General features: G+C 37.0%; 1 protein-coding gene across 5 annotated transcripts; it reads right to left on the reverse strand.

Moving 5' to 3' along the window:
- On the reverse strand, positions 1–26,241 carry elavl2 (ELAV like neuron-specific RNA binding protein 2). Of its 5 annotated transcripts, none has more exons than XM_044022270.1 (8): positions 25,726–26,241; positions 15,421–15,511; positions 13,636–13,879; positions 9,799–9,902; positions 5,677–5,830; positions 4,796–4,982; positions 4,139–4,177; positions 1–2,622 (listed from the first exon to the last, which is right to left on the reverse strand). In XM_044022270.1, the coding sequence occupies exons 2-8, from the start codon at positions 15,490–15,492 to the stop codon at positions 2,292–2,294; spliced, it is 1,131 nt and encodes a 376-aa protein (XP_043878205.1). In that variant the 5' UTR covers positions 15,493–15,511; positions 25,726–26,241; the 3' UTR covers positions 1–2,291. The 5 variants fall into 5 exon arrangements, with proteins under 5 accessions (XP_043878205.1, XP_043878204.1, XP_043878202.1 ...); XM_044022269.1 differs by having other exon boundaries at positions 4,757–4,982; positions 13,636–13,876; positions 25,726–26,209; XM_044022267.1 differs by having other exon boundaries at positions 4,757–4,982; positions 25,726–26,207.
- Between the last annotated feature and the right edge of the window lie 186 nt (positions 26,242–26,427).

The following is a 26,427-nucleotide window of genomic DNA, read 5'->3' on the forward strand; positions in this document are numbered from 1 at the left end:
TGCATTGCCCTTCAACTTATTTATTGATGTACTGAACATGGGAAAAATCCAAAGTATTCAAACACAAAGTAAAGAACATGTACATCCTTTTAAATACTCAAAGAGATATTCTATTCCAAAAATGCTGAGAACCAAGTCAGACTATACAACTTCAAATAAATTATCATTCTCATATTAAGAATTGAAATAAGAGTGGTCAGGGGTGGGAGTGAACAGTTTTTCATGTCAGACCATCAGCACAATTTGTCAAGACCAAATCATCAACAAGTAGTATTTATGAAAAGAAAAAGATAAATTCTGACAGGTCAGGCATGAAAAACATCATCAACCCCACAGCAGCAAGTATCACAACTCATCTAGACTTAAAGTTTAACTTTTACAAGTAACACAAAGAAGGAATAGATAAACAAGAAAAAGCAGTTGCAAAGATAATTAGATAATGCATAGCACACTGCTCATTTGAGGGGAAGCATGACTGGTAATTGGTTTAAATAACAAGCAGGATGCAGGTGCAGTATTCAGTGCATCCAAGGCTCCACTGGCCCACATTTGTTTGTTCAAGATGAGTCAGATGAACTCCTGCAACCAATTTAGCTGTTAATTGAACTGCTTCACTGACCTTCCCCCAAAGTGAATAAAGCAATATACACCTTTTTACGATTTTAAAGACAGGTTATATGCATTACGTTTATATATACGAGTATGAAAAAAAAAAGAGAAAAGAAAAATCAAATTGTTCAAAACTGTGGTTTATATCCATTCTTTACCACATAAATATATATCTATAATGTTTATATATAAAAAAACCCAAAAACAAATGTTTATAGTTTCTTAATACTTTTTTTTTTTTTACGAAGCAAGACTATCTACAGACTAAACAACCAACAAATTTGATGCACTGTAAATGTTAGTCCATGGGAGAACAAAAAAACGTCAACCTAAGGGAAACCGAAATCTTAAATATCCAAAATAAAAATACCTTACATACTACAGAAAAGGAAAAAAGAAATAGTTCTATTAATATCACATTTTCCAATGAAGTCCAAACTTGAACTAAAAGAAGTCTGCCAAATATTCAACATAAAAAAGGACTTATTTACACAGCTCAAAGCTCAGGAGTAATCCCTTCTTTTATCCACAATAGTCTGTCTGCTGCCTTCATTGGCTTGTCCTCATTCTGTCATACAAAGTATGTAAAAACTCTTATTGGTCAATATTAAGACAAAATCAGTCTAATGATACATCGTAGGTACATCACTCAACACCATGTGCTCCATTTGAAGAGAATCCTTTAGGAAGAACTGATTATTATCCCCCATTTACCTTTAACGACAGCTCCACTTGATAATTTTGCATGCACTTTTTTGCGAATAAACCTTAGTACTTTTGTCTGTTTCCAAATCAAATCGGAAAGCGAGACCAGGATGACGGGGGACCCCACAGATGATTTTACAGATGAAACCAGCACTGCCATTGATTCTATAATCTAAAGATAATACAAAGATCTCAAAATGTATCTTTTACATCATAAATCTCTCCAGAAATTTCAACCACTGCAAACTTTCTTGTAAAGTTCAAAAGCTCACAAGGTGTCATATGAAGATATTTCTCAAAGTATCCAAGTCAAAATATTTTGTTCCAGGTCCAGTAAAAAGTTTCTCCAAATTTTTCTTTTTATAAAAATAGATGCTTTTTAAACCCACATCAAAGAGGTTCTTAGCTCTTTGGCAAGGTACTGCTTTAAGAATTTTTTTTTTGTCTTTTATCCGTTAAGTTTACAATAAGCAACATTATGCAGCCAACCGATAATCAACTCATATTACAATGAACGGAATACTTGCAAAATCAACAAAACCGCAAATAGATCAAAATAAGTACTTGCTAACCACTGAAGGCAGAACGCACCTAAGGCGAACCAGGACACAAAAATACAAAGAAAATCACTACACATAACTTTACAAGACCAACTGTTTCAAAGCAGGTGAGCAACAAAATGACAAAACCTATCATAACATTTTAGAAGGTCCATCTATAAAGACAGCAAGAGAAGTCAACATCACAGGCAGAGACCTGCTGTATTTTTTCCTGTTTTAAAGTATATTGAGAAGATTCAAAGCGTAGTAATAAAACAAAAGAACAAAACAAATATCACATTGTTGGACGCTAAATATTGTTTTTCTTAACACTGATTTACAAAGCTGTTGTTACTAATGTAGAAAGTTACGGTTGACACGCTTCCATTTTCTTTTTCCATTTTCTGTGGAGTTTTCTAGAAACAATCGCAGTGGGTATTAGGCTTTGTGTGTTTTGTTGGTTTTGAATGAGACCTGCAGCACTCTGTCTCCGAGGCGATATCCATTCAAGCTGGCGATGGCCACGGCTGCTTCATCATAGTTAGTCATGGTGACAAAACCAAATCCTTTGCACTTGTTTGTGTTGAAGTCACGGATAACTTTGACGTTTGTGACGGCACCAAATGGGCCAAACATCTGCCAGAGGATGCTTTCATCTGCATCTGGAGCCAGGTTGTAGACAAAGATACACCAGCCAGTGCCTGCGTGTCCTGGGATGTTGATGCCAGCCAAGCTGGTCACCCCATCTATGGCCATGGGAGAGAACCTGCTGTGAAATACAAAAAACACAACACTTTAACAAAACTGGCAATTTTAGAAAACTAGAAATGAGTGCCTACAAAACTAACTGCAAGTCTATAAAGGGTTGTACTTCATTCGAAGCATCAACAACCTCCAACTGCAGACATATTTTCATATATCATAAAATAAAATACTTTAAGCAGAGTCTTCATGCAGCTTAAATCAAGATGCAAACACTTCAATATGACAGAGCTAGAAATTAGTAATGAAGGTTTCCACACGTGTTCCAAAATGTAGTAGTTTTTTGTGACCACTTTTGTACATCAACAAGTCACTGCTGTTAATAACATAACACAAGCACATATTTGAGCTCATCGTGTGTTCATAAAGACAAGAAAACAGTCATTAGTTTCCAAGTCAGAGTTTGTGCCAGGACTTGACTGAATGGCACACAAATGTCCTGGCCTTTGAGTTTTGTTTCTTCAAACTGCAAAACCACATTTACCAAAGTGCATGGAAAGCCTATGAATTATTGCAGCAGGTGTCGCATAAGATTAGCTGCTCCAGTTGGCCTCTGAGGGAACATCGACCATGACAGGTGTGCTCCCAGCATCAAGGACCCACAGAGAGCCAACGAGCAGAGCAGAAACAAATCACTCGTCTATTGTTGCTAGCCATCGGCCTTTGAGCTTTCAGGGGACAGGACTTCAATCATACCTGCAGAAGCTATTCTTATAAACTGAACTTTGACAAACTGGAACCTCGGTGAATCCTGTAAGACGTCTGACGCAACTAAGTTTAAAATGGGACAGGGCTGTCCATAATAGATCAAGGTAAGAGTATGCAATAGCAAGAAAAAGATGGTAAAATTCTGTCTTTTGTTACGTAGCAAGACATGTTGTGACAATGTGTTGAGATTAAAGCACTTCATTGCATCACTATCTGTCACTAACCTCATTTTAACGAGAAAGGAATAAATAATTACCGCTGTGCTGATAGGGATGTTTGACGCAAATTATTGCACGTTTTACTTTACAACTGTAAAAATGTGTGAGAGACATACAGTGAAAAAACATCATCGTCAAGAACGCTAATATACCTGACTGCTTTTCACAACATGCACCAGAATTAATAAATGTAATAGTCTACCAGTGAGATACCATTCCAGGTACAATATATCAACATTAATCCATAAGGTCCAAGGTATAAGTGATGAAAAAAAAAAAACTTTTTCACACAACCAAAAGATTGGAGGACAAGAAAAGATAGTAAAGAATATACAATGTTGTACAATGTATACAACGATTTCTTTTTTAAATTGAACACCAGTACAAAGCTTCCATGGGGAGAAGTGCACAGATGAACACACCATGAAGAGAAGAATAATAATAAATCATTTTTTCATCACTGTAAAACCAACAGCTAACCTAATAGAATTATATTAAAACCTGCAAATTTATATTTAAGAATGGTAACTTACAATCTAATATTAGTCACTAAACCATCGATAAATTAGGATCTATAAAACCTAGAGTTCAATTTACCTTTTAACTCCATATGCCATGTTCAGCAGATTGTCCAACCTAACAAATAACACAAAAATACAACAGATGTAAATAAATTATATATTAACATAAATCACGTTTTTATGGAGGTAAATGGTTTGCAATTACATGACAGAGATGAGCAATACGTTTTTCCACTCAAGATTTTGTTCTTATTAAATGTAATTGATCAGTAAAGAGAAAGATAAGCTGCAAACAGTTTTGACAAACTTTCTTTTTAACTTCATAAGTAGTTATTTCAGGTCAATCACTGAAGAGCAGATTCATTAACAGATTATTATTAGTTTCCACATGTAAACCAGGTAACTGGACTGTCACAGACCATCCACTGAATAATGAATATTGCTCATCTCATTTGCATGTATGTGTCTCATATGCCTACATCTGCAACAGGAGGAACACAGCAAAGTTGGAAACATGGATATGTGGATGAATAATTCTGAGTATTGATGAATCTCCAAAACAGATTATTTTCACAATATTGCTGTGTGACAATTTAGAAGCATCTTTTAAAAACTCCAGGAGGGTCTACTTGACATCCCTAGCAGTATTTATTAAATAGGGTTGGCTCTAATGTTTTTGATGTGCCCCTTTTACCTGAAGCGTTGTGCCTGCTGTGCGAGGGGTCCTGGGTACCTTCGATTGGGTGACTGATAGAGCTGGGACAGCAGAGCCTGGCTGGTCTTCTGGCTTGGGTTATTGGCAAACTTGACTGTAATGGGTTCAGTGGCTCCAGGTGGCTTCTGACAGTTCAGACCCTTGATGGCCTCCTCAGCCTCAACTCGCCGGTCAAAACGGATGAAGCCAACTCCTCTGGAAACACCTGAGTGGAGCCAATGTTGTCAGGATTAGTTTTATCTCTAATCATGTTGTATGCTGTACAGCAAACACTTTATACACTTACAGTGACATTCACATTTTTAAAAAAACTTTTTCACACAACCAAAAAATTGGAGGACAAGAAAAGATAGTACAGAATATACAATGTGAGAAATGAGCAAGTGATTTCTTTTTTAATTGAACACCAGTACAAAGCTTCCATGGAATGGGCATTTGTGAGAAACAGGGAGAAGTGCACAGATTTCCCAACACACCATGAAGAGGTGAAAAGAAAAATCATTTATTCATCACTGTAAAACCAACAGCTAACCTAATAGGATTATATTAAAACCTGCAAATTTATATTTAAGAATGGTAACTTACAATCTAATATTAGTCACTAAACCATCAATTTACACAAAACAGGTATTATGAGCCATTAAAAATATTCTTTTCATTTGTTTTGTTTTTGTTACCCTTTTTAATCACAAATTCCTTCATGAATAATGTAAAACTGAAATGAATCCTATTCAAATTACTGGTTTCATGTTTGAGAAATAAAGGCAAACACTTGTTTCAGCAGAAAGAACTAACAGGAAAGCTCCCAGTGAAAGATTGTTTCACAAAAAGCTCTGGTTTCTACATGATGGTTGAGAGGTGGAAACTTAGAACTGCAATAGCTGTCATGTCGTACTCACCAGTCACCTGGTCCACCAGAATGCGTGAGGTAATGATGCGTCCATACTGAGAGAAGAGCTGCTCCAGTTCTTTCTGAGTCATGGTCTTTGGCAAGCCACTGACGTACAAATTAGCATCTCTGATGGAGGCCGAACTCGGACGAGCGTAGGAAACCTACAGTCAGAGACAATTCATATGATCACTGTTAAAAAAAAAAGTTGCTTTCTAAAAAATAGAAGTTTACATCAATTATTCACTTCGTTGTTGGATTCTGTTAATCAGTGCAGAAATTCCATTTGTTAAGTTGGAGTACAGGCATGAGGATGGCCGTATACAGTATTATACAGCAGATTATATTCATGCATTGCCAATAGTGACAATTTATATTCATTCTTGTTAGTACAATTTACTTGCTCTTCTAAAAAGCTGTATAACGATTTAGAAAGACAAGTGTCTGTGACATAAATGGGGCCCTACTATTTCTGCGCTCTCACACGAAATCTTGTAGAATGTGTCATGATTTGTCTGAAGTTTCACTTTTTCTGAGAAGTTGGAATGGGTTACCGAGACACGGGATGTTTATGCATGTGACACCAGCGCAGCTTCCCGTCACGACAGTGCCTAAGCAGCCATTTGAAACAAACATACCGTTTGGTAAAAGGTGACAATTTGTCATTTGCACGTTTTAGAAGTTTTCTTACACCAACACAGGCATCAGCAGTGCTTGCTGATGAGCTGACCATTTGACAAACCCGGAATATTTTTTATCTGAAGTTACATATTTCAGGCATTCAGCACATCATAAAATAGTGCAATGTTGTGTTGTATAAATACGTTTTCCGGGTAAAATATTAAAAAAACTGAATTCGGAAAAATCTGCTCACTCTGCTCAAAAGGATAAATTCTAACTGGGTTGATCTTGAGGGAGCAAATGCTGACAAATGTTTAACAGCTTGTCATGTAGCATGAATAATGGCTGTCATGAATAAAGGATGTCACGAATGTCCAAATCCTTGATTTGATTTTCGATTTTAAGGCTACAATTTGACTCTCAATCTTTTGGAACTTGGAAATTCACTGTTCCAAATGATTACGCACAACAGAGTTTCAAAACATTTTATAGGTTGTAACTTAAAATGGTAAGTTGGAGCAAATGCTGACAAATGTTTAACAGCTGATAGCAGTCATGTAGAACTTGAAAAAATGAATAATGGCTGTCATGAATAAAGGATGTCACAAATGTCCAAATTTCCTTGATGATTGATTTTCGCCATTTTAAGGCTACAATTTGACTCTCTGACCATTTTCTTCTTGTTGCTTTCTGATCATCTTCATGCATGGACCAATTCAAGGAATACTGCATCATTTGCTGCTATGGGCATAAGAGGAGAGAAAAATGATTACGCACAACAGAGTTTCAAAACATTTTATAGGTTCACAAGTTCAATGATGCAAGAATTGTGAAGCTATCAAATAAGGAGTCCTATTTTAAAATGTAACTTGAACTGTTAAGATGTTTTTGATTGAAATAGCTTTTGTTTTCAGTAAATATGACTTAATTCATCAAATGACCATTTTCAGTTCTTAACTGTTTTTAAGCTCTGTGCGTAATAATTTGGAACGGTGCATTTCAAGTTTTTGGTTGATGACTTAAATTATGCTGACTGTCATTTGCATTGGCTATTTAGACTATTTTTAAACCAGAACAACGTAATTTGCATAATAATTTGGAACATAGTGTACATGGTGTCATGAGTTATATGTCTATCATTCATATGCGATATACCACACTAAGGCCTTATGGTCAAATGCATTAACAATATGAGCAATAACCAGTAAAAACTTAAATCCAGGGTTTTCCACCACCAAATAAGGTTGCATGTCTGAGGCTACAAACAAGCCTAAAGTGCTAGTTATCGCTTTAGCGCAAGTTGAATTTTAAGGACGTTTCGCTCCACGTGAGAACAGAAGAGTTGCCTGTGTTAACGGAGTTGTTTTCACAGTGACGTCCTTATGATATCAGCATGCGGAGATGTCCGGTGCTATGCTATAGCTGCACAACATAGACCGTTCGATTTGTTGACAAAACTCACGGGAAACAAAATATTTCCACACCAGTGATTTTAGAGAAGCAGGAGGGGGTTTGAGTTTGGTGAATGTGTCACCCAAATCAGCAGCTGCCATTGTTACCATTAGTTGGCACCAGATTCGGGTTAGTGGGGGGAGGTAACGTGTAGTCTTGCTACAATGGCTACAACCACAACACTTTTTTCCCTCTTCTGGTACGCTTGCATGACATCACACTGGGGGCATAACAAAATCCTTGATCCCACCTTCGCTTCCGAAGGTAAAGATAGTGAAATCTTTTGATCAATATTCAATTTACAATTGAGATTGTAACCCCTCTAATAAATATGGGGCACAAAGCGAAAGCAAAACAAAAAGTTTGTTTCATGTGCTGTTGCAGATTTACTGTAAAGTTAAATTTGTCCCACAGCATGTCTAGCCACTTAGCATTTTGATTGTTTTATAAAAAGGTAGCGCACTATAATAATTTGTTCACTGCATGGTCTGTCTCCCTGTGTTTCCCCAGTGAAGCGAGAATTACTCATCAGTTTACTGGACAGTTACTATCAGTGTGTTATTACTTTTTCTGTCCAAATTTGGACTCATGACAGAGATGGATGTACCATCAGGTCTGTCTAGATTGCTCATTAAAAAAACAACATATATATGCATTTAACATTTCTTCAAAATACTACAGACAGCAGTGGTGCTGTCTAGCCCGTCTTACTACACCAGACATTTGGAGGGATCACAGAACCAGACTACATACACATGCAACTTAGCGCTTATATACAGCAACGTAATAATAAACAGACCAGATATTCATCAAGGTTCTGTGGATCAATAAGTCATTACATCCCTGAGCAGTCATAAATTGTATTTTGAGTGCACTACACTCTCAGACATTTATACAACACGCAGGAAGTGAGACAGCCCAAATTGAACGTGTAAAAATGGACTGAGGGTGGTTTTGTGGAGGCCTAAGTGAAAATTAGAGAGGGAGTGGGAAAAAAAGTCTCGTCGCTGCAAATCTTTGTGAATCCACCCAATTAACCTACATATTGCCACAGCTATTTAATTACAGTGTTAAAGGCATTAAACAGTGTTATCCAAAGTCCCTCTTTGCAATCTCATGCAACAGATTGCATGAAAAAAAGTCAATCACTTTAATTAAAGAATTCTTGTGCTCTCAAATCGATATCAGATCGACCCCATCTTAAAACTCACCACCTCCTGAAGGGAAGGACTACAAATTACTAGTCAATTCTCTCCTGACTTTTCAACCCCACCTTTCTCCCAATCACACCTTCAGACTTCATTTAGTATTTATATTTGCAAAGTGTATTCCTCACCGAGGTTTATTTGCACTTCTGATAGAGCAGCTTGATAAATTTGGATGTGTGATTTACACAAGTCCCAATGTTATACTTTGACAGGTAACTAAGAAAGAGAGGCAAATAAAAAGTTGTGGTCAATGTCTAATTCCTCAAAATGGCATTGTATTGATGGATCATAAGTAATATATCTCCCTCCATTCATATTTAAATGCAAAATACAGAAATCGTGGAGAACAAGTTTGGTGCTATTCAAGAATATTCCATCTCAAAATGTGCTTTTGTACTTGTACATTTTCACCATTACCCTGTGTCCAGTGTGAAAAGGCTTTTGGTGACAAAGACCTTTGTGAAGTAATATATCTAATCTGCCTCTACCATCCACAAATTCCATTGCACTATTTGAAGCAAATTAGTTTCTCCATGAGCACACCGTGTGCTACATTGCCTGATGAATGCTAATGGCAGCCACCTTCCTGTAAAAGGCATACAGCAGTGCTACAGCACATGCAACCATAGAAACAGTTCTGCTCTACTTGAGGCCCAGGCGAAGCTGCTTGTGCCCAGATTAACAATAGGCTCCCTTTCCACCCTACAGTTCTCCAGCCTCATTATGCCTCAACTCCAACTAAATATAAATGCCATTTCTGTATTGTTTAACATATTTCTGTTAATTCGCATTTGATAAGCTTGTTTGGAGAAGACATATCTCTTATATAAATATATATTCCAATATCTTACCTTGATGGTTTTGGTCTGAAGTCTCAAGCCATTTAAAGTATTGATGGCTTTTTCTGCATCCTTCGGGTCCACATAATTTACAAATCCATAGCCTAGGCTCTGACCTGCAATTACAGGAACAGAAAACATATCTGATTACACATATGGACTAAAACGAGACTGCTGTGTACTGATGAATGGTGGCAATCCAGTTTTAATAAAAAATAAATAAAACAAATTCCTGCAATACTAGAAAACATCAAGTCTCAATTTTTTTTTTAAACAGGTCACCAACTCATTTCCAACAGACAACTAATCTGCTTTACAACCTTTAGTAAAGTCTCAAACCAACTGTTATATTAAAAATGACAGGGTTTTTCTCTTCTTTCACAGCAACTCATCTGAGACAGCGCAGTAGCCGAGGTGCAATGTGTTCCTCCCTCTCTACAGTTTATCTCTAAAATGTACAATAGATTGACACCCACTCTTTATGTGCACAGAGGCAATTCAATTTCCACCACCCACACTGCTGGGTCTCTATGCAATTCTACTGCCGGTCAAGTTCACCAACTCAAGCAGCTTGAGAATATTAATACATTAAGCAACTTGAATTTCATCAACAGCCTTCTGTATAAGACAAGACGAAGGGAGCATTTGCTTTTGTTAAAACCATCACATTTCAGCATAGAAATCAACCAGACAAATACGTGTTTGTGATTGGAAATCCACAAGTCCATACAGTCACATTCATATCAGGTTAGTTGATGCTTTACATACACTAAACATTTGTGTATTGTTTATGAAAATATGGTGAATGGTGTATGAAAATATGTGTTCAACATTGCTGTTACATTAGCTTTTGCTATATATATATATATATATATATATATATATATATATATATATATATATATATATATACACACACACATATATATATATATATATATATATAGCAAAAGCTAATGTATGTTATATATATATATATATATATATATATATATATATATACACACACACACACACACACACATATACACACTGCTCTTTGAGCTGTTCAACTGTGATTAAGAGAGGTTCATAAACTTAATTTCACCTTACATATCGGGGACTGTTATAGCCCAGAGAAAAATGCCAAGCCTTTGAAATAAGCTGTGAAATGACACTTTTACTTAAGCCTGGAGGGCAGACTGTCTGTTCTACTATGTGGGCACACTGCACCCTTATTGTCATGTCTTCCTATAGAACATCTAATATCTGCTACACCCACTGTTACAGCTGGGGGCTCTAAACATGTTCCTATAACAAACAACTTTCAGCTGTCTTTAAAGGAGTAGTGGCAGCATGCTGTGATGCTCTTTCAGACAACTGCTGCACCCAGTCTCTAGTGAAAAGAGTAGTGCTGCTCATACTTGGAGGAAAATGACACAAAGACTAAGCTGCTGCAGCAGAAGCCAACAGCCAAACTCACCAACAACACACAAGAACATTTAAAGCAAAGAGGAAGCATGCATTTCTCTGGTGATTATTTAGCATTTGATGTAGCATTGGTACACATATTTAGGCTGTCTTAAATCCATTGCCACAGGGCTAAGAAAGAGACAAAAGCAAGAAGGTCTAAGGGGACGGGGTTTTATGTATTGCTCAAGTGAAATCCTTGGAAAATTAGAAGGCTTTGAATAACATGAAGGTTATTTTTTCCTCCAACTGAGTTTGAAGTCCATTTTTCCAGTCCCATTTCAGGCTTTTATTAGTTAAACTGGATTGAAAAAAAAATCTTTACAGCTTATTTTATGATGGCATGCTGGTGAGGTTTCAATCCATTCTGCAATGTGGACTGCTCAAACATACCCACCTTTTTTGACTTTGTTTTAGGATAAAAAAAACAATTTTAAACCCTAAAATATGAAAACATGATCACAAAATTGAAAGTATAATTGTAAAAACAGGCTGAATACATTTCTTTCACATTAAGTAATGACTAGTGCACTATATGTGAATCAATTGGTTCTGATCAGTTATTTTGGCTGTTACATTTTAGTCGAACACAAGGACCGTTCATACAATTAAGAAAATTGCCTATTAGGGATCTTATTTGAAAAGACATCTATTACCAGCTGGAAATGCAAGAACTCAATGTTTATAGCTGACTATCTTTAAATGAACATAATAACCCATTACTCTGTATCACATCACAACTGGTGTTAAGAGCCTTTGAAATTGTGCCATAAACAGACTACAGACTCCATTAACAACACACTGTTTCACTTAAACATGCTGGTGCAACTGTCATTCCTAATCCAATAGAGGCTCCCATTTTGATTATATTATTACAAAAAATTACAAATTATTTTCTTATCTCAGACAAAAAAATGGCAACGCAATCAATGATTTTTGTAGCTTCAAAAAAATGATAGTTTTGAAAAGTAATTTCAGAGATAAACATTCAGAGGTCACTCATTAAAAAAAAAGAACCTAATAGTTAGACTTGAATACACTTTTAGATCAGATTGAACTTTAAGAGTGCATCTTAATGTGTGACCACATGGAGCAGAAAGCAGCAGGATAATTGGTGTGTTAACTAAAAATGAAAGAAAAACAAACTGAATTAGGCTAAATGAAAATGTTTTTCAGTTTGGCCTCAACAAACGCATGCATGGCTAACCCACAATAAATCTTATTTTAGGGATCCAAAATGCCTTTCTCATCTACAACATGAACCAGACCGATTGGATATACGCGTTTCCTTTTCCTGACTAATTATTTTTTAAATACCAGCCATGTCTATTAGGACAGAATTTGCTTATTGATTTATTTATTTTGTATAATCAAACTTGATTTTTTTTCTATTGGATTCTGATTAGATTCTGATTTAGAGTATTTTTACAGTGCTTTATAATGTTTGAAATATTGATTATTCATATTTAATATTTATAATGAGTACGGTTAACTGCACTTCTGTGTTCATTAAGGTGACTACCTCTGGCACTCAGAATAAAAATAATCCATAATGATCACCTTTTTCACCTCATACCTCTTAAAAGCTCTGTGCCCTCCTCATTTCAGTGGAAAGACATGTTCAGTCAACTATGGCTGAAAACAAATCCAAAAAGCCACAAGACCATTGGACTGAGTTATGAGAAGCAGATGGACAGTCTACACAACCTTGACCAAAACAGCCAGCAGTAAAAATCCAGCAGCCTCAGCCATAATCATGTCACAGGTCCTCTCAGTGGGTCTCTCTGCCAACTGCAAATGCATTCCTCCCATCAAAACAACCTAAAATCATCTGCAGATCATCTACCTGCTCAGATATAAACAAATGCAATGGTGCAATTCAAGTTCCTTCACATTTCTGTAGTGAATGAACAAATAAAATTCCACTTTGCATCACCTCAGCCTGGTGTTTATATGCCATTTTGTGTGTGGAACTAGTATCATCCAACATATTAAAACAGCATACAGTGCATAGTATTTAAATGAGTCATTCTGTTGCTGCTTGGTAGATTTTTATAATGGCTACTATGTGCCTGATATTCTCCATAATAAGATGCTGGCCCATGCATTTATTAGGGGCATAAAGTTCCATTATTTATGATGCCAGATGTCATATATACAAGGAGGAAACCACATGCTATGCATGCATAAACCAAAAAAGTTGTACTATACAGTAATGCTAGTTGAGCCCCACTGATACAATATTTGGACTTATTGTTGACATTAATAAGAAAATGTTTTGCATTAATTCCTTTCAGCTTACATTTAATTAGTTTTACTAAAAAATAAAGTTTAATTTTGCACATAGCATCTGTTGGACCCAAGCACAAACCAGGAATGAGAAATAATCAAATGTGTTACCTGTTATTTTGTCTCGAACTAGTTTACAGGACTCAATTTCTCCGATGCTCCCAAACAAGCTCTTCAGCTCCTCCTGGGTCATGTTCTGAGGCAGATAGTTGACTATCAAGTTAGTTTTACTGTCCTCTATGCTCCCTGACTCTACAGGTGAGGAGCAGTTGTTTGAGATTGTGGAAGGGCCGTTGCTCGTGTTGTTGCAAGATTGCCCATTGGACAGCTGTGTTTCCATGGCAGCAATTACCTGCTAAAGAAACAGAAAAAAAAAACCTTCATGTCAAAAACAAACAAAAATACATGCAAATCATAGTAAACCACAAAATACCAGTTAAAAGAGGACACTCTTCACTCATTGAACAATTTTACTGAAATATTTCGTAGTAATTTTTTGTCAAATAATTACACAGGATTGTGACGGCACTTAAATTACAAGAAACATCGCACTTCATCTCAAAATAATGCCTCAAGCATGTTAGTGCACCCCAGTAAAACTAATATTATTGGTCATCATACTTATTGCAATATAACTAGCTCGTATTGATTGATATCACTAATCACTGATCATGTGCTTGGCTATGTGATGTGCTGTTGCCTCAGTTATGTCTTTGTAACTTTAAATTTTTTATCACACAGCACTGTTGCGGAGTACCTCAACAGGGTGGTGTGCGTATCTCCACATGTAACGGCAGATGGCCGTGCCATACAAAGTGTGTAATGGTGCGAGCGACTAAGATGATAGAATAAGTTTGTTGGAGGGTATGGTCGTCTTGCATAATTTGCGGACGGCATTGGTCTGACTTAAAGTAATCAAAAAACTGCCATGCTGACAAGGTGTCCTTTTTTCCTCATCTCCTCGCTTTCAGCACTCAGGTTCACTCACTACAGGTTGTAAGCATGGTTACTACTTGGTTACGAGGAAGGGACTGAGTTTATTCATGCAAACTAACCTGCTTTGTCTATTTTTCTAGTACTTTTTTGTTTTTTGTTGTTTTTTCAACAAAGTTGAGCGACTTTATCCAACATCCTATTGAACGTTTTTTTAACTGATATTACGGAAGTGTCCATCACGATATGTACCGTTATCGTATTATCGCCCGGCCCTATGACATAGATGTTGAATAAAGCAACCAAAGTTAAAAAGATTTCATTCCCCACTATAATCTAGATATGCAAATCCTACAGCGTAACCAAACCTAAAAAGCCACCAGTTCACTAACACTAGACAGTTCGGCCACCGAAACACATTGGCCGAAAATGGCCAAAAAAGGCATTTTTGGTTTTCTGGCCTAAATACCTAACACGGGACAGCACCTATTAAATGCTGGAAAGTCTCTGCGCAAAAGCAAAACATTGCTGCATACAGCGCAGATTATGAACTCCCCGTGACAATTTTACTTTTGGTGCATCCCTACTGGACAGCAGTGAGCAGCAAATTAATGTATGAAGAGTCATCCTTTGTTAACAGTTGTGCAGAAAGCAAGTCATTTCCATCACACAAGCATGCATATTAGACTTGGGGACAATCACACTTTGTTTAAATTTGTACACAGATGCCATTACATTTTAACTTTAAATGATAAATATATCAGTAGCACACAGGTTTAGACCATACCAATAGAATCAAACACTTATGACTTGGAAGCTTTTCACACACAAAATCCAAAGCGTAAGAATTCTAAATTTATCATGTGATCAATTAGGATGGAATGTGAAAATACGACAGAGATGACATGAGACAAAAAGCAGGCTTTCTGGCCATAGGATTTCAAAAAGGGAAGTGCCACAGACCCCAGTCCAAGGCTCAGGCGCCCACGAACCACTTCTAAGCAGAGAAGCCACATCGCACAGTCTGACTGCCATGTTAGTTTGGAGTTGCCGTCTGAAAATGTGGACACAAAAAGTACTTCATGTTAGATCAACAATATCAAAAGCAACAGTCAGCAGGGATCGCATGTTATTGTTGGGAAAGAGGAGGCTATATTTTTTGAAACGGCCGTCCATGCAGATTGGGTTGAATCAGGGAGACGCAAAAGGCTGTTTTACTTAATCACAAATCATCTTCAATAAAGAGCAGACCAAAGAATTGTACAGTTCAGTCAAGAGATATACCTGGCCACAAATCAGGGACAACAAGCATGAGTTATAGCAATCACTAAGATAGACGGTGTGCTGCACAAAGATTCTCACTGAAACTGGAAAGCGCAAATCAATTGCTCACTGCTCAGCAACACAGCTGATGTGCTCAGGTTTCGCTGACATATCCTGCATTTGTTAAACCAATCTATAGCACACAACACATGCAAAGAATTTTCAAGTTTCCCCGACAGTCTTAACAATCCCACACTTTTAACAGTTTAACCACAATTCATTTATAACAATATGGCAAAAGCAGCTGGTATGAAAAAACCTCACCACACTCAATCAAAATGAAACGACTGACGCAAATAAAAAGGTAATGTCTCATGCATGTCTAACAATTGAAGTCATACATTTTATTTTGGGTCATTTACCAACCCTAGAAACCCTGGTCATTAATGTTAAGCTTAACTATGACTACTGCACACCTTATACCTAAAACTGTGGCTAAAAAGGAGTATTTCTCTATTTCAGCTGCTTACCAGTTATATTACAAATTTGCATTAGTGTTCAAATGGCATCTTTGCATGACTTAAATGCAAATAGATTTTCTCAACACAAGCACAGGAAAAACCTGCAGTTGTCAGATGGACAAGTATAACCCAATAAATCTGATCAATATTTCTTAGTGGAGAGCATCTCCAACCACAGCCACTGGTACAGTGTTTCACTATGGAAGTGGATAAGGCATCAGTTAAAAAGCATTACCCTAAAAGTTTCCCTTTTCTTTTTAGATCCTTTCAATATTTTTTTACTAGCCCGTACAAATCTGCAGAAAAAGCTTGGTATCACATTCATATCAGAATTTTGGACATCCACCTCTTATTCAATTAGAAAACTAGATCATAAAGGCCAAATGTCTCTAATCTAATCTCAAATCATTCAGTTTTTGGACAGAAATTCCAACATTTGCCCTTTTAATCAGATCCACAGCAAAGTTTGTTGGGTTTGGGCGACTTTCTTCGCAACATTACAGCTAACAAACCAACCAAAAGACAGACATTTGTAAAAACATAACCTCCCTGGCAGAGGCAATAATTATAACCTAGCTTATCCAAGTGTGAAAAACTGGAGGTGTACTGTGAGTGTGTGTGTGATTACAGTACACTGTGATAGCTTGACTAAAAATGACAATGTACTTAACAGTGTTACTTGTGCGATGTTTAGAAACATTTCTATTCTAAAAATATCAGCATACATCTCAGTATACAGATAACACCATTTTAGTTGACTGAATAAACATGTTTATGCCAGTGTCAGAAATAATGAAGGAAGAAGATAGTTGAATAATTGTATAAGCAATGCCTTATAAACGATAATGTATTGTATACATTGTGGCAGAATATTTGTTAAGCCATACAACACACATTAAAACCTTTGAAATATGAAAAATTGATTACTGCAAAAACAAATAGATAAATGCCAGAAAATCCTATTAAGGCAGCACATTTTCTCTGGTTTCAGTGATCAGATGTAGACTAGAGCTCAACATGACACCATTATCAAGCTAGTAACATGTTATGGGCTTTTTTGAACATGAAAGAAATGGATTGATCACTTTTATTTAACCCTCTATTTTATACAGACTCCACCGTTGTGACAGGAGCACTGAAGACAGAAAGTGCACTTCGGATGAGTCAGCTGTGTTTGAGATGCTGTGTCCCAGTACTGAAGTCTGCAAGAACATCCTCACAACATTGCATTCTCAGCTAAAATATGCAACCTCCTGGGTCACACAAAATATGCTCAACCAAGTGTTCTCTGCAGCAGTATAGATGTCATGTGTAAAACACCCTAACGCACAGACAATGTGTATATGAAAATACACTATACAGTTCATGTCACATTTTGCCTTACTGACAAATTGTGATTACTGACTGACTTGTTCCATGTTTGGGGGAGTGATATAACAACTTGACTACCAAAAGTGGACATATGTGCTTTTGACCTTTACAATTAAAAATAAGGGGCATTAATTAAATAAGTTAATTTGTTTTACTTCTAAATTGTTTTCAGTGTTTAAACTACAAATGCATGTCATTTGATGTCCTACACAATCTACACAAGATACAAAATCCAAGCAAAAAATGCAAACTATAGCCAATAGCTACAAACCACATGACCCATTGCCACATACAATTTTCATTTGGGGAAAAAAAATAACCTCAGTAGAGCATTTAATGTCACTTTAAGAATGAATGGGATTACTGCAGTTTTGTTCAAATGTTCAAGCCACAAACAGGGTATCCCACTGGGATATGTAGTGACAAGCTTAAGGCCATCTAGTCTAATGCCACATTCAAATACACGCAACACATATTTTTACATTTATTAGACTACTAAGGAGGAGAATTGGGACTGAAAAAATATCTTTGTTGTTCTAAACCAGAGAAGGATGACGGAAACAAAACTGGATGAACAATACTGACCAGTAAAGTCACAACAATTTAAAATGTTAAAGGAAAAAAATAAATCATTTTTAGTGAATTTTAATGAACACAGACATGACTCAGTCCCTCCTGCCGTCCTCCCCGTGCTACTGTGATTCACAGTCTGTAGTTACAACTGACGGTGGAAACTAGGTTTACAGGAATAAAATAACAATTTAGACTGCAAATAGCTTTAATTTTATCCTCTCCATAATGCTTTGTATAAAATTGGGATGTTTGTCATAATGTGGGTTGACTTAAGACTTAATTGACATTTTGCTTATGACAACACTCACATTAATGTGTACACTAATAATCAACACTGGTTAACAACTTCACCTGCTTCACTGTATGTGTGTGGAGAAACACCCTCACCAAAGAAAGGAGAGCAGAGAACAAGTGCAAGGAGGATAAAACAAGGCCTCATACTAAATATATGACATCATATATCTCAAACTAGAATTGTAAAATTGTGCAAATGTATAAACAAAAGATTATCTTTCAAAGACACTTGTTTAATTTAATCTCTTGAAATGCTGCTTTAGTTTTGGAAAGCTATGTTACGACTTCAAATGGTAATATCTAAACATGACCGCAAATGATAGCCAAGTAGGGCATAGGTCAACAGATTGTCTTTTTACTATAAACAGAAAAAACATTATTTATGGCTGCATATCAAAGGAAGGAAAACAATGAGTTCATATTGGTCTAAATTTAATTTCTAATTTGTCACTAAAAGAAAATTATATTCATAACCATAGTATGAGTGAATTGATCTTTATTGGAGTAAACTATCAATTATCTTTGACACCAAATATACTGCACACGGATGGGGTTTTGAAATTCACAGGCTTTGTGACTTTTTACTCAGTGTCAGTACTGCTTTCACATTTCAACTTTCTACCTGTGTTGTTAATGTGACAGAAGACGCAGGTAAATGTAATATTAAGACAAACATCTGGAACAATCTGGATAGAGCAGAGGCTGCTTCTCCACAAGCAGCCTCATTCACATGTACAGTAAAAGAAAAAAAAAGGCCAACACAGAACATATTGTTGAAGAAAATGACTTCACTTCAATCTCTTTCATGTTTCACCTGTTATTCCAAGTGTAAAGCACAAACATTGGCTATTTTCCTGTTTGAGATAGTGCCACAAGAAATTATATCATTAGACAAACACTTGGAAGAGAAAGCTTGGCAAAACACCTCTCCCCAAAAAATTCAGTCAAGCCTTTCTTACACAGTGCAGGCATTGCAGAGCATCTTGTTCACCGAGAGGCCCTGCCTCCGTTTTCATCAGAAAGTCCTTTTTTTTTCCCAATCATTGCTAACCATCCACCTACACAATTTTACCCCACTGAGCAGGGCGCCTTTTAGGACTCATTTAAGTGTAGTGTTTACTTATTGGTACGATTTCACAGCCTTCTCACAAGGGGGAAAAAAAACCATCTGAATGCAGCGTTACTATGAAGAGAATATAGTGATTCCCAATTCAACATTAGTCTCTACAGACATGCAGAGTTATGAGTTACAATATGCAAACAGTAGTGGGAAATGGACATGCATAACTAATGGAACAGTCATTTCTTAAATGCAAGTGTTCCACTCGAATACTAAGCCATAGCCATGTCCTTCACTCTCTAAAGCTGTCATACTGGCTCTATTTTTGTAGCTTACCAATTGTGTTAATTAATTACATGGGAATATGACTGAGTGGGAGTTTGGAAGCATGATTTCACAGCTGAGCAAACTCTTGACTGAAGTACAGCTGTCAATCCACTGATATGGAATCAATTAGTCTGACAATTGCGTATCATGTTCGCAGGTCAAATGCGTGAATTATCAATACATTGTCAACCAAAAGCAAATATATGTTTTTAGGCAAAAACATTCCCAGTGTCTCCACACAAAAAAATTACTTTATAACTGTTGTATGGACAAAGCTAACATTTTTCATCATTTTCTGTTTCATAGACCTAAATTGGTATACAAATAACCAATTTAACATATAGGGTATAGCTGAAACAATAAATCGATTACTAAATTAATCTACAACTATTGATAAATCGATTCATCTGTTTGAAGTGACCAGAGGTTTCATGAGTTCAATTTATGTAGAGAATGAGGTGTATGGGCTTAAAGACCCCTCAATTTAAATCTATATTCAAAAACAATCCACAACTCAATTTCCCAGAACACCCGCCAGAATGACTATGACAAAGTTTGTCCACTCTCCCCAGGTATTATCAATGAACAACAACTAAATCCTATGCTTATACACACTTTACCAACATAAGAAACAAAACATCAGCATGCCAGTGTCTTAGCTCCTGTAAGCAGCGCTAGTGTGGCTAACAGCAGAGAATCTTGCTTTGGACCAAACTTGCAGGTGGGGCTGAGTGATGCGGTCAAAAAGATTATGATTAAAGACTAGTATTGATAAATATCGGCAAAGGACTGAGCTTTGCTCCCGAGTGAAAATTCAAGGTAAGATTAATTTTGGTTTTAAACTTATTTGTGGACAGAAACATGATCATGAAAACAAACACTTCACCAATCTGAGGCTCTCAAAGTGTGTTCACACAATGCACAAATATAGATGTACACAAATTTTAATAAAACTACATCACAGTATATAGTATCATTGAATTATTGCTCAGCCCCACTTGTAGGCTTGTGTAAGGAGTCGAGCCAGAATGACAGTCATACTTTGTGTTGGAACTAGTATTGTACTTTTCAATGTTTGGAAAAGGTTTGTTATCATTTGTTTCTTTGTTGCTTTTGGGATATCAAAACCATTTCTATACAACTGACATGGAGTACCCCCAACTCTTGTAAATCGTCAGTTTTACTTCATTACAGTTTTACTTTAATCTTCATTAACTTCCAAAACTATAACTTTCTTTGCACTTGGCTCCACTTTTGCTCGTTTCTGCTCTTTTCTATCTTCACCTTCTTCCCAGACAACTTAAGAAAAAAAAATGCTCACAAAAGTAGTGGGTGTATCCTGCTTGCAATCCAAAAAAGACAGAGTCCAACTGACATTTGTGCATCTTTCAGTAAAATATTATTAAAATTACCAACAAAAGGAATACAAACATTTCAGCTTACACATGATTACACTTTTGTCCCCCATTCTCAAATAAAACAAATCAGCTCACAAACATTTCAAGTAATACTGCATAGACCAGTATTTTTTACACTGGTTGCTGAGCCCCCTAGTATAAATTCATTTCAAGTATTATATAAAACAATACTGTATGGACTATTTCTTCCCCAAAAACATGAACGGGATCAAAACTATAGCTATAATGCAAGCCCTGTAAGGACCACAGAGGAAATGCAGTAGAATAAAAAAATGCACACAAATCCAAGGGGAAAAGCAATTTACAAATTGGACTCACTATGAAAATCCTTTAACTTGAACCTGATGTTACATCACTTATTTTTGTGACACCACTTTAAAGTGAGGAGGTAAGAAGCTCTGCTACCAATTTCTCAGAGAACCAAACCTGACCAAGGTGTGACAAACTGCAGGGAAAAACCTCCAGTGCGCACACACCGACATATACGGCCTGTCCTTGAAAGCTAAAAGCCCACAAGAGTTTGAAATTGCTATAATCCAAGCTATAAAAACAGATGTGTCTATTCAACTCACTGACACAAGAGCCAAAGGCTACAGCATTCAATGCTGGAAAAAGTCTAATCACCTATACATAAACAAAAAAAAATGTCATGTGGTGCAAAAAAGTTCATGTGAAGTTGGACATGAAAAGGATTTAGTATTTCACAAACATGCACTTTTTAATTAAATGCTAAAACGTGACACAATTTAAAGCATCTTCTCAAACACAGTACTTTGGGAAAAGGAAGTAATCCAACAACGTTCTATGTACTCCACAGTTCACCTTCAAAAAAATTCTGTTGAGCGGTTTGTATTGCTCAGGAGACTGCAACACATGTTCAGTCAAATGTAACGATACTGAAATTCACAAATAAATGTTTACTAATTAAAAGAATTACATTAACATATAACATCCATCACACCACACCCATGTATGAAAAGTGGTGATCCATTAGGGCCTCGAGTGATGCAGTGACAGGGTTCAGGGACACTGCAATGCTGCCTTCTGTGATGACTGACGCATGCAGAGGGAGGGCCACCCTGTGGCCAACATAAATTAAAGACCAAGTGAAAACAGTCTTGTGTATGTACAATCCACAAGCACAGACAGGATCAACTGAAAATGGGGGAGGTGAACGGGGGCCCCACAAAGAGAAGAAAAGGCAATGGGCATTTAGGATGACAAAAGGGACAAAATTGTGTCTGTTATTCCAGCTACAGCCACCCACTGCACACTAACCCAGTTCTGACAGCAGCACATATTACTGTATACAGCAATGTGGCCTTTGGAAGTTCGCTCACTGACTGCATTTTAGTCACTCTGTCAGCAGCCTTTATTTAGAAAGGCAAACGTGGAGGCTCAATAATACATACAGACAATCGCTCTTATCTCTTGTCCCTCTCAGGAGCACAGAGGCTACGGCAGTTGTGGATGTTGGAAGAACACAGAAGAAAAATGCCTAAAAGGAGCCTTCTATTTATTAATAGAAACAGGAACATGTGGGTATCTAAAGCTAAAATTTGAAATGACACTTATTTGAACCAAGATCTCTTGAATTCTGAACCTGAAGAGTAAGATTAATAAAAAACACATTGGTGTGGTTTTATTTATTTAAAAAAAAATGCTCTTTTGGAATAGGAAGTAGTATCTATATTCATGGCACCACCACCAAACTACATTATTTCTACTGTTAATATTTCATAAGCCTTAAACATTTTGTCCAATAGTTTCATAAAACAGCCACATTCCACATACTAACAGACAGCATTTAAAAAATAAGCAATATCAGAAACCTCCACTCCTCAAATCCTCTAAAACAACCTCATTCCCTTTTGCTGGGCTGCCCTCCCCCGATACCCACAGGACCAAAGATGTCCTGCTTTTTGGCAATCTCCCTTACACTAATCGCTGAGTCTTTTAGCTGCTGGCTAAATCTTATCACAATTTACCAAGTGAACTTTATACACAATAGGAGTCAACTATCAGTCACATGTCAGTGGTTTTTACACATTCACCTTGCCCATACACTCACTAGAAAGCTAAAAAAAAAAAAAAATCTAAAATACAAATGCCTTTGTTTATACCCAATAAATGGTTATATTACCTGCAGTTACAAAGACCTGCAATACATAATTGAAAATTACAATTTACAAGATGACTACTATGATCGTTGACATTAGACTTAGACTAACTTCCCTCATTACACAGGAAATAAAGCTTTATATAAGACATTTAAAATGACTTGGACACAATGTGGAAAAGAAGTAGGGATACATACACAGCCGACATTTTCTAGTGCTTTTGCAATAAAAAATAGTGGACATAATAATTCAATGTAAAGGTAATTCACGCAAGGTAAGGGCAATTAATCACAAACACTGAAATTGTATATGTGTGTATATATAAATAAATAAATAAATAAAGGTGGAATAATCTCCGAAGATAAATCGGTAGGCGAATGAATTTCACATAAAATCTAGTAATATTCTACCCTTGATATAGGAATACGGTATTTCCTTAAAAGACCAAAATGTCTACTTAGTAACTTTTAAACTAAGAGTGTCAAATTATTAGTTACACTTAGTCTTAAATACATTATACATACATTAACACAGAAATGCGTGGTTTGGTCTAGTTTAATTAGCAAATGAATGGCACCTGCTGCTGCTGGCAGTGACCTGTGCAATACGACCAAATGCGACACAAACTGCGCTTGAACAAAACTACATTACAAAGTAAATTCCCTGTGAATGTATGGCGTTTTTAAACCACGTTTAACATTTTTAATATGCCTATATCGTTAGGCTACGCCAGCAAGCCATTTCATTCACGACAGCTGAAAAGCCCGCAGTCCACCTGCACCATATCAAACACACTTTGTGCTGCTAATTGGTGTAGCTAACGAGTGCACCCATGACGCGATTGTGCGCTGGCTCAAATGTTGTTTTAACATCATATTTGGCACAGTCGTGAAATGTCGACTGGTAAAATTTCAACATGTCGACCGAGGACATGAAAGCACCAGGTCCGACAACAGAGCGAGTGTGCGCTGCCATTTGGCCTTGCTAGCTACCGTAACTCATCACATGGCGTTTTTCCGTCTACATTTTCGGCACAGTTAATTGCAACAGTTAATATCTCTGCCACCGGCACTATGCAAGGTCTTACCTGAAGTGTCGAATCGTCGCTGCGGATATTTATTGAGGTTGAGTCTATAGACATCAAACTTTTGGTCGTAGTCTACGCGCGGTGGAATAAGGGGCGGTGGCGGGAACGCGGCTGCCATAAGTAAACTAATCAGACCCTCATCCAATCAGCGACGACAACGTAGGTACCCCGGAAATTAAACATAAAGTCACTGATTTGCTGCAGGTGTACTACCGTTTCGTGCTCCCTGACCAAAGACTACAAATAATGAGACGTTGAAATAACTTAAACCGGGGCCCCTAAAGCTTCATCTGGAGGCTTCACAGGTCACAGTGGTATCAGAGATGAAAACCAGTAAAACATACAGTTAATCTGATCTACTATGACTATATGACTATACATGTGTAGGCATTGCAAATTCAACTTGAACACCTGGGCTACATTAGTGTGTATTTAGCATTTATAAAGATATTAAAAAGAAAGGGGAGGGTTGGCCAAAACAATTTTTTCTTCCTTTTTTTAAGTGTAACTTGCACTTAATTTGCATTTTAGACGTGCATGTAAATTCAGAAATAAGACACAAATATGCACATGAGAGCTATCATTCTGTAACTACCTACTTAGTGGCTGCACTTAACCTATATGGTATTTTTCCCCTTTATAGTTGGATTTTCAGTTCGAATCAGATGGGGGGAAAGGCAACCTCTATGTTTAACTGTCTTTTACATTTGTTTACATGTTTAAATCCTAAATAAATTGCAAGTTTTTATAAAAAAGCACACATAAATATGAGTAATTTGCTAAATACAGCTGTCATTTCAACTGCTAATGTTAAAAACTACACGTTAAACAGCGTCAAAAGTCCTCAATGTATGAAATGTATTTTACTTGAAATAAAAAAAGAAATAAACGACTACTATGCGGATCCCACGTTTCAGCTCTGTGCCAAGGCCCCGTGTCTCTACACACTGGAGCAATAAAAGCGTCCGTCCATGTCTGAGACCTCGGCAGGTTTTGAAATGTGAACATTTGCGGAACCCTCTTATCATATCGGGTAAGTGCATGATATACCAAGGCACCGCAATACATAGTCGAAAACCCAGGCGTCAGTGGAGACATACATGCAGCACGGTGACTTTCCTGTCGCACTCACATGCAATAATAACACATCCTGAGACTGTACAGTGAATGCATCATCCGTCCTTTACAATGAATATTTCAGGTGAATGAGCAAATGTGTAAAAAAATATCTTACCGTTTCTATAAATGAAAGTTAAGGACGTCCTTAGGGCAAACAATCTCTGAATCAAACACCTGGCCAATAGCGTGTAAAATGATGAATTCCGCTCTCTCTTTAGTTAAAACTTGGAAACATAAAAGCCAACACAAACAAGATAAAATGAGGAAATTAAATATTTATTAAATCAAAACACAGAAATGATTTCCTTTTCAGCAGATGCATGAAACATAAGGGAGAAAATAACAGAAGAAAGAAAAGGAATCAAATAATTAAAAAAAAGCCGGCTTCTGCCTGTCTCGCTCTTCACAGGTGCGCCACACAAATACGCGACATCACTAAGTGGAAACCAAAGCGAAGAGGAGGTTGCCTTTAAAAGGAAGATAGTCCTGCCGGCGAATATATAGAGCCGTATCACAGCGTGCCTATACCTCTCCGCTTCCTCCGTTTCATCCATTCAACCTACACACAGCACGCACTGGACGCGGAAGTATACCTAGAGTAGCTCCATCCAGCGCTGGTGCACACTGATGCTCTTCAACACTATTGGCTCTAACGTGCTGTCCTCCTTGGTCTGCAGCGTCTTTCCAAACCACAAGATGCCATTCGTCCTCGCCCCAGTCACTCAAAGCGACCGAGCCTTTCTCCTAAATATGGCTTTTGAAATCAAACATTGCTTCGCAGAGGCATGCACGCAGCAGCAGGCGGGAATTACACCAC

Source organism: Solea senegalensis, linkage group LG3, assembly GCF_019176455.1.
Source record: "Solea senegalensis isolate Sse05_10M linkage group LG3, IFAPA_SoseM_1, whole genome shotgun sequence".
NCBI lineage: Eukaryota > Metazoa > Chordata > Actinopteri > Pleuronectiformes > Soleidae > Solea > Solea senegalensis.

Bases quoted from the DNA above. Each gene is read 5' to 3' on its own strand.
- elavl2 (XM_044022267.1), bottom strand. From the start codon at position 15,492: ATGGCAGTCAGACTGTGCGATGTGGCTTCTCTGCTTAGAAGTGGTTCG. The intron at 4,983-5,676 runs GTGAGTACGACA...GGCTCCACTCAG, and splicing joins TCTGGTGGACCAGGTGACTG to GTGTTTCCAGAGGAGTTGGC. The intron at 2,623-4,138 runs GTAAATTGAACT...TGTATTTCACAG, and splicing joins ATGGCATATGGAGTTAAAAG to CAGGTTCTCTCCCATGGCCA.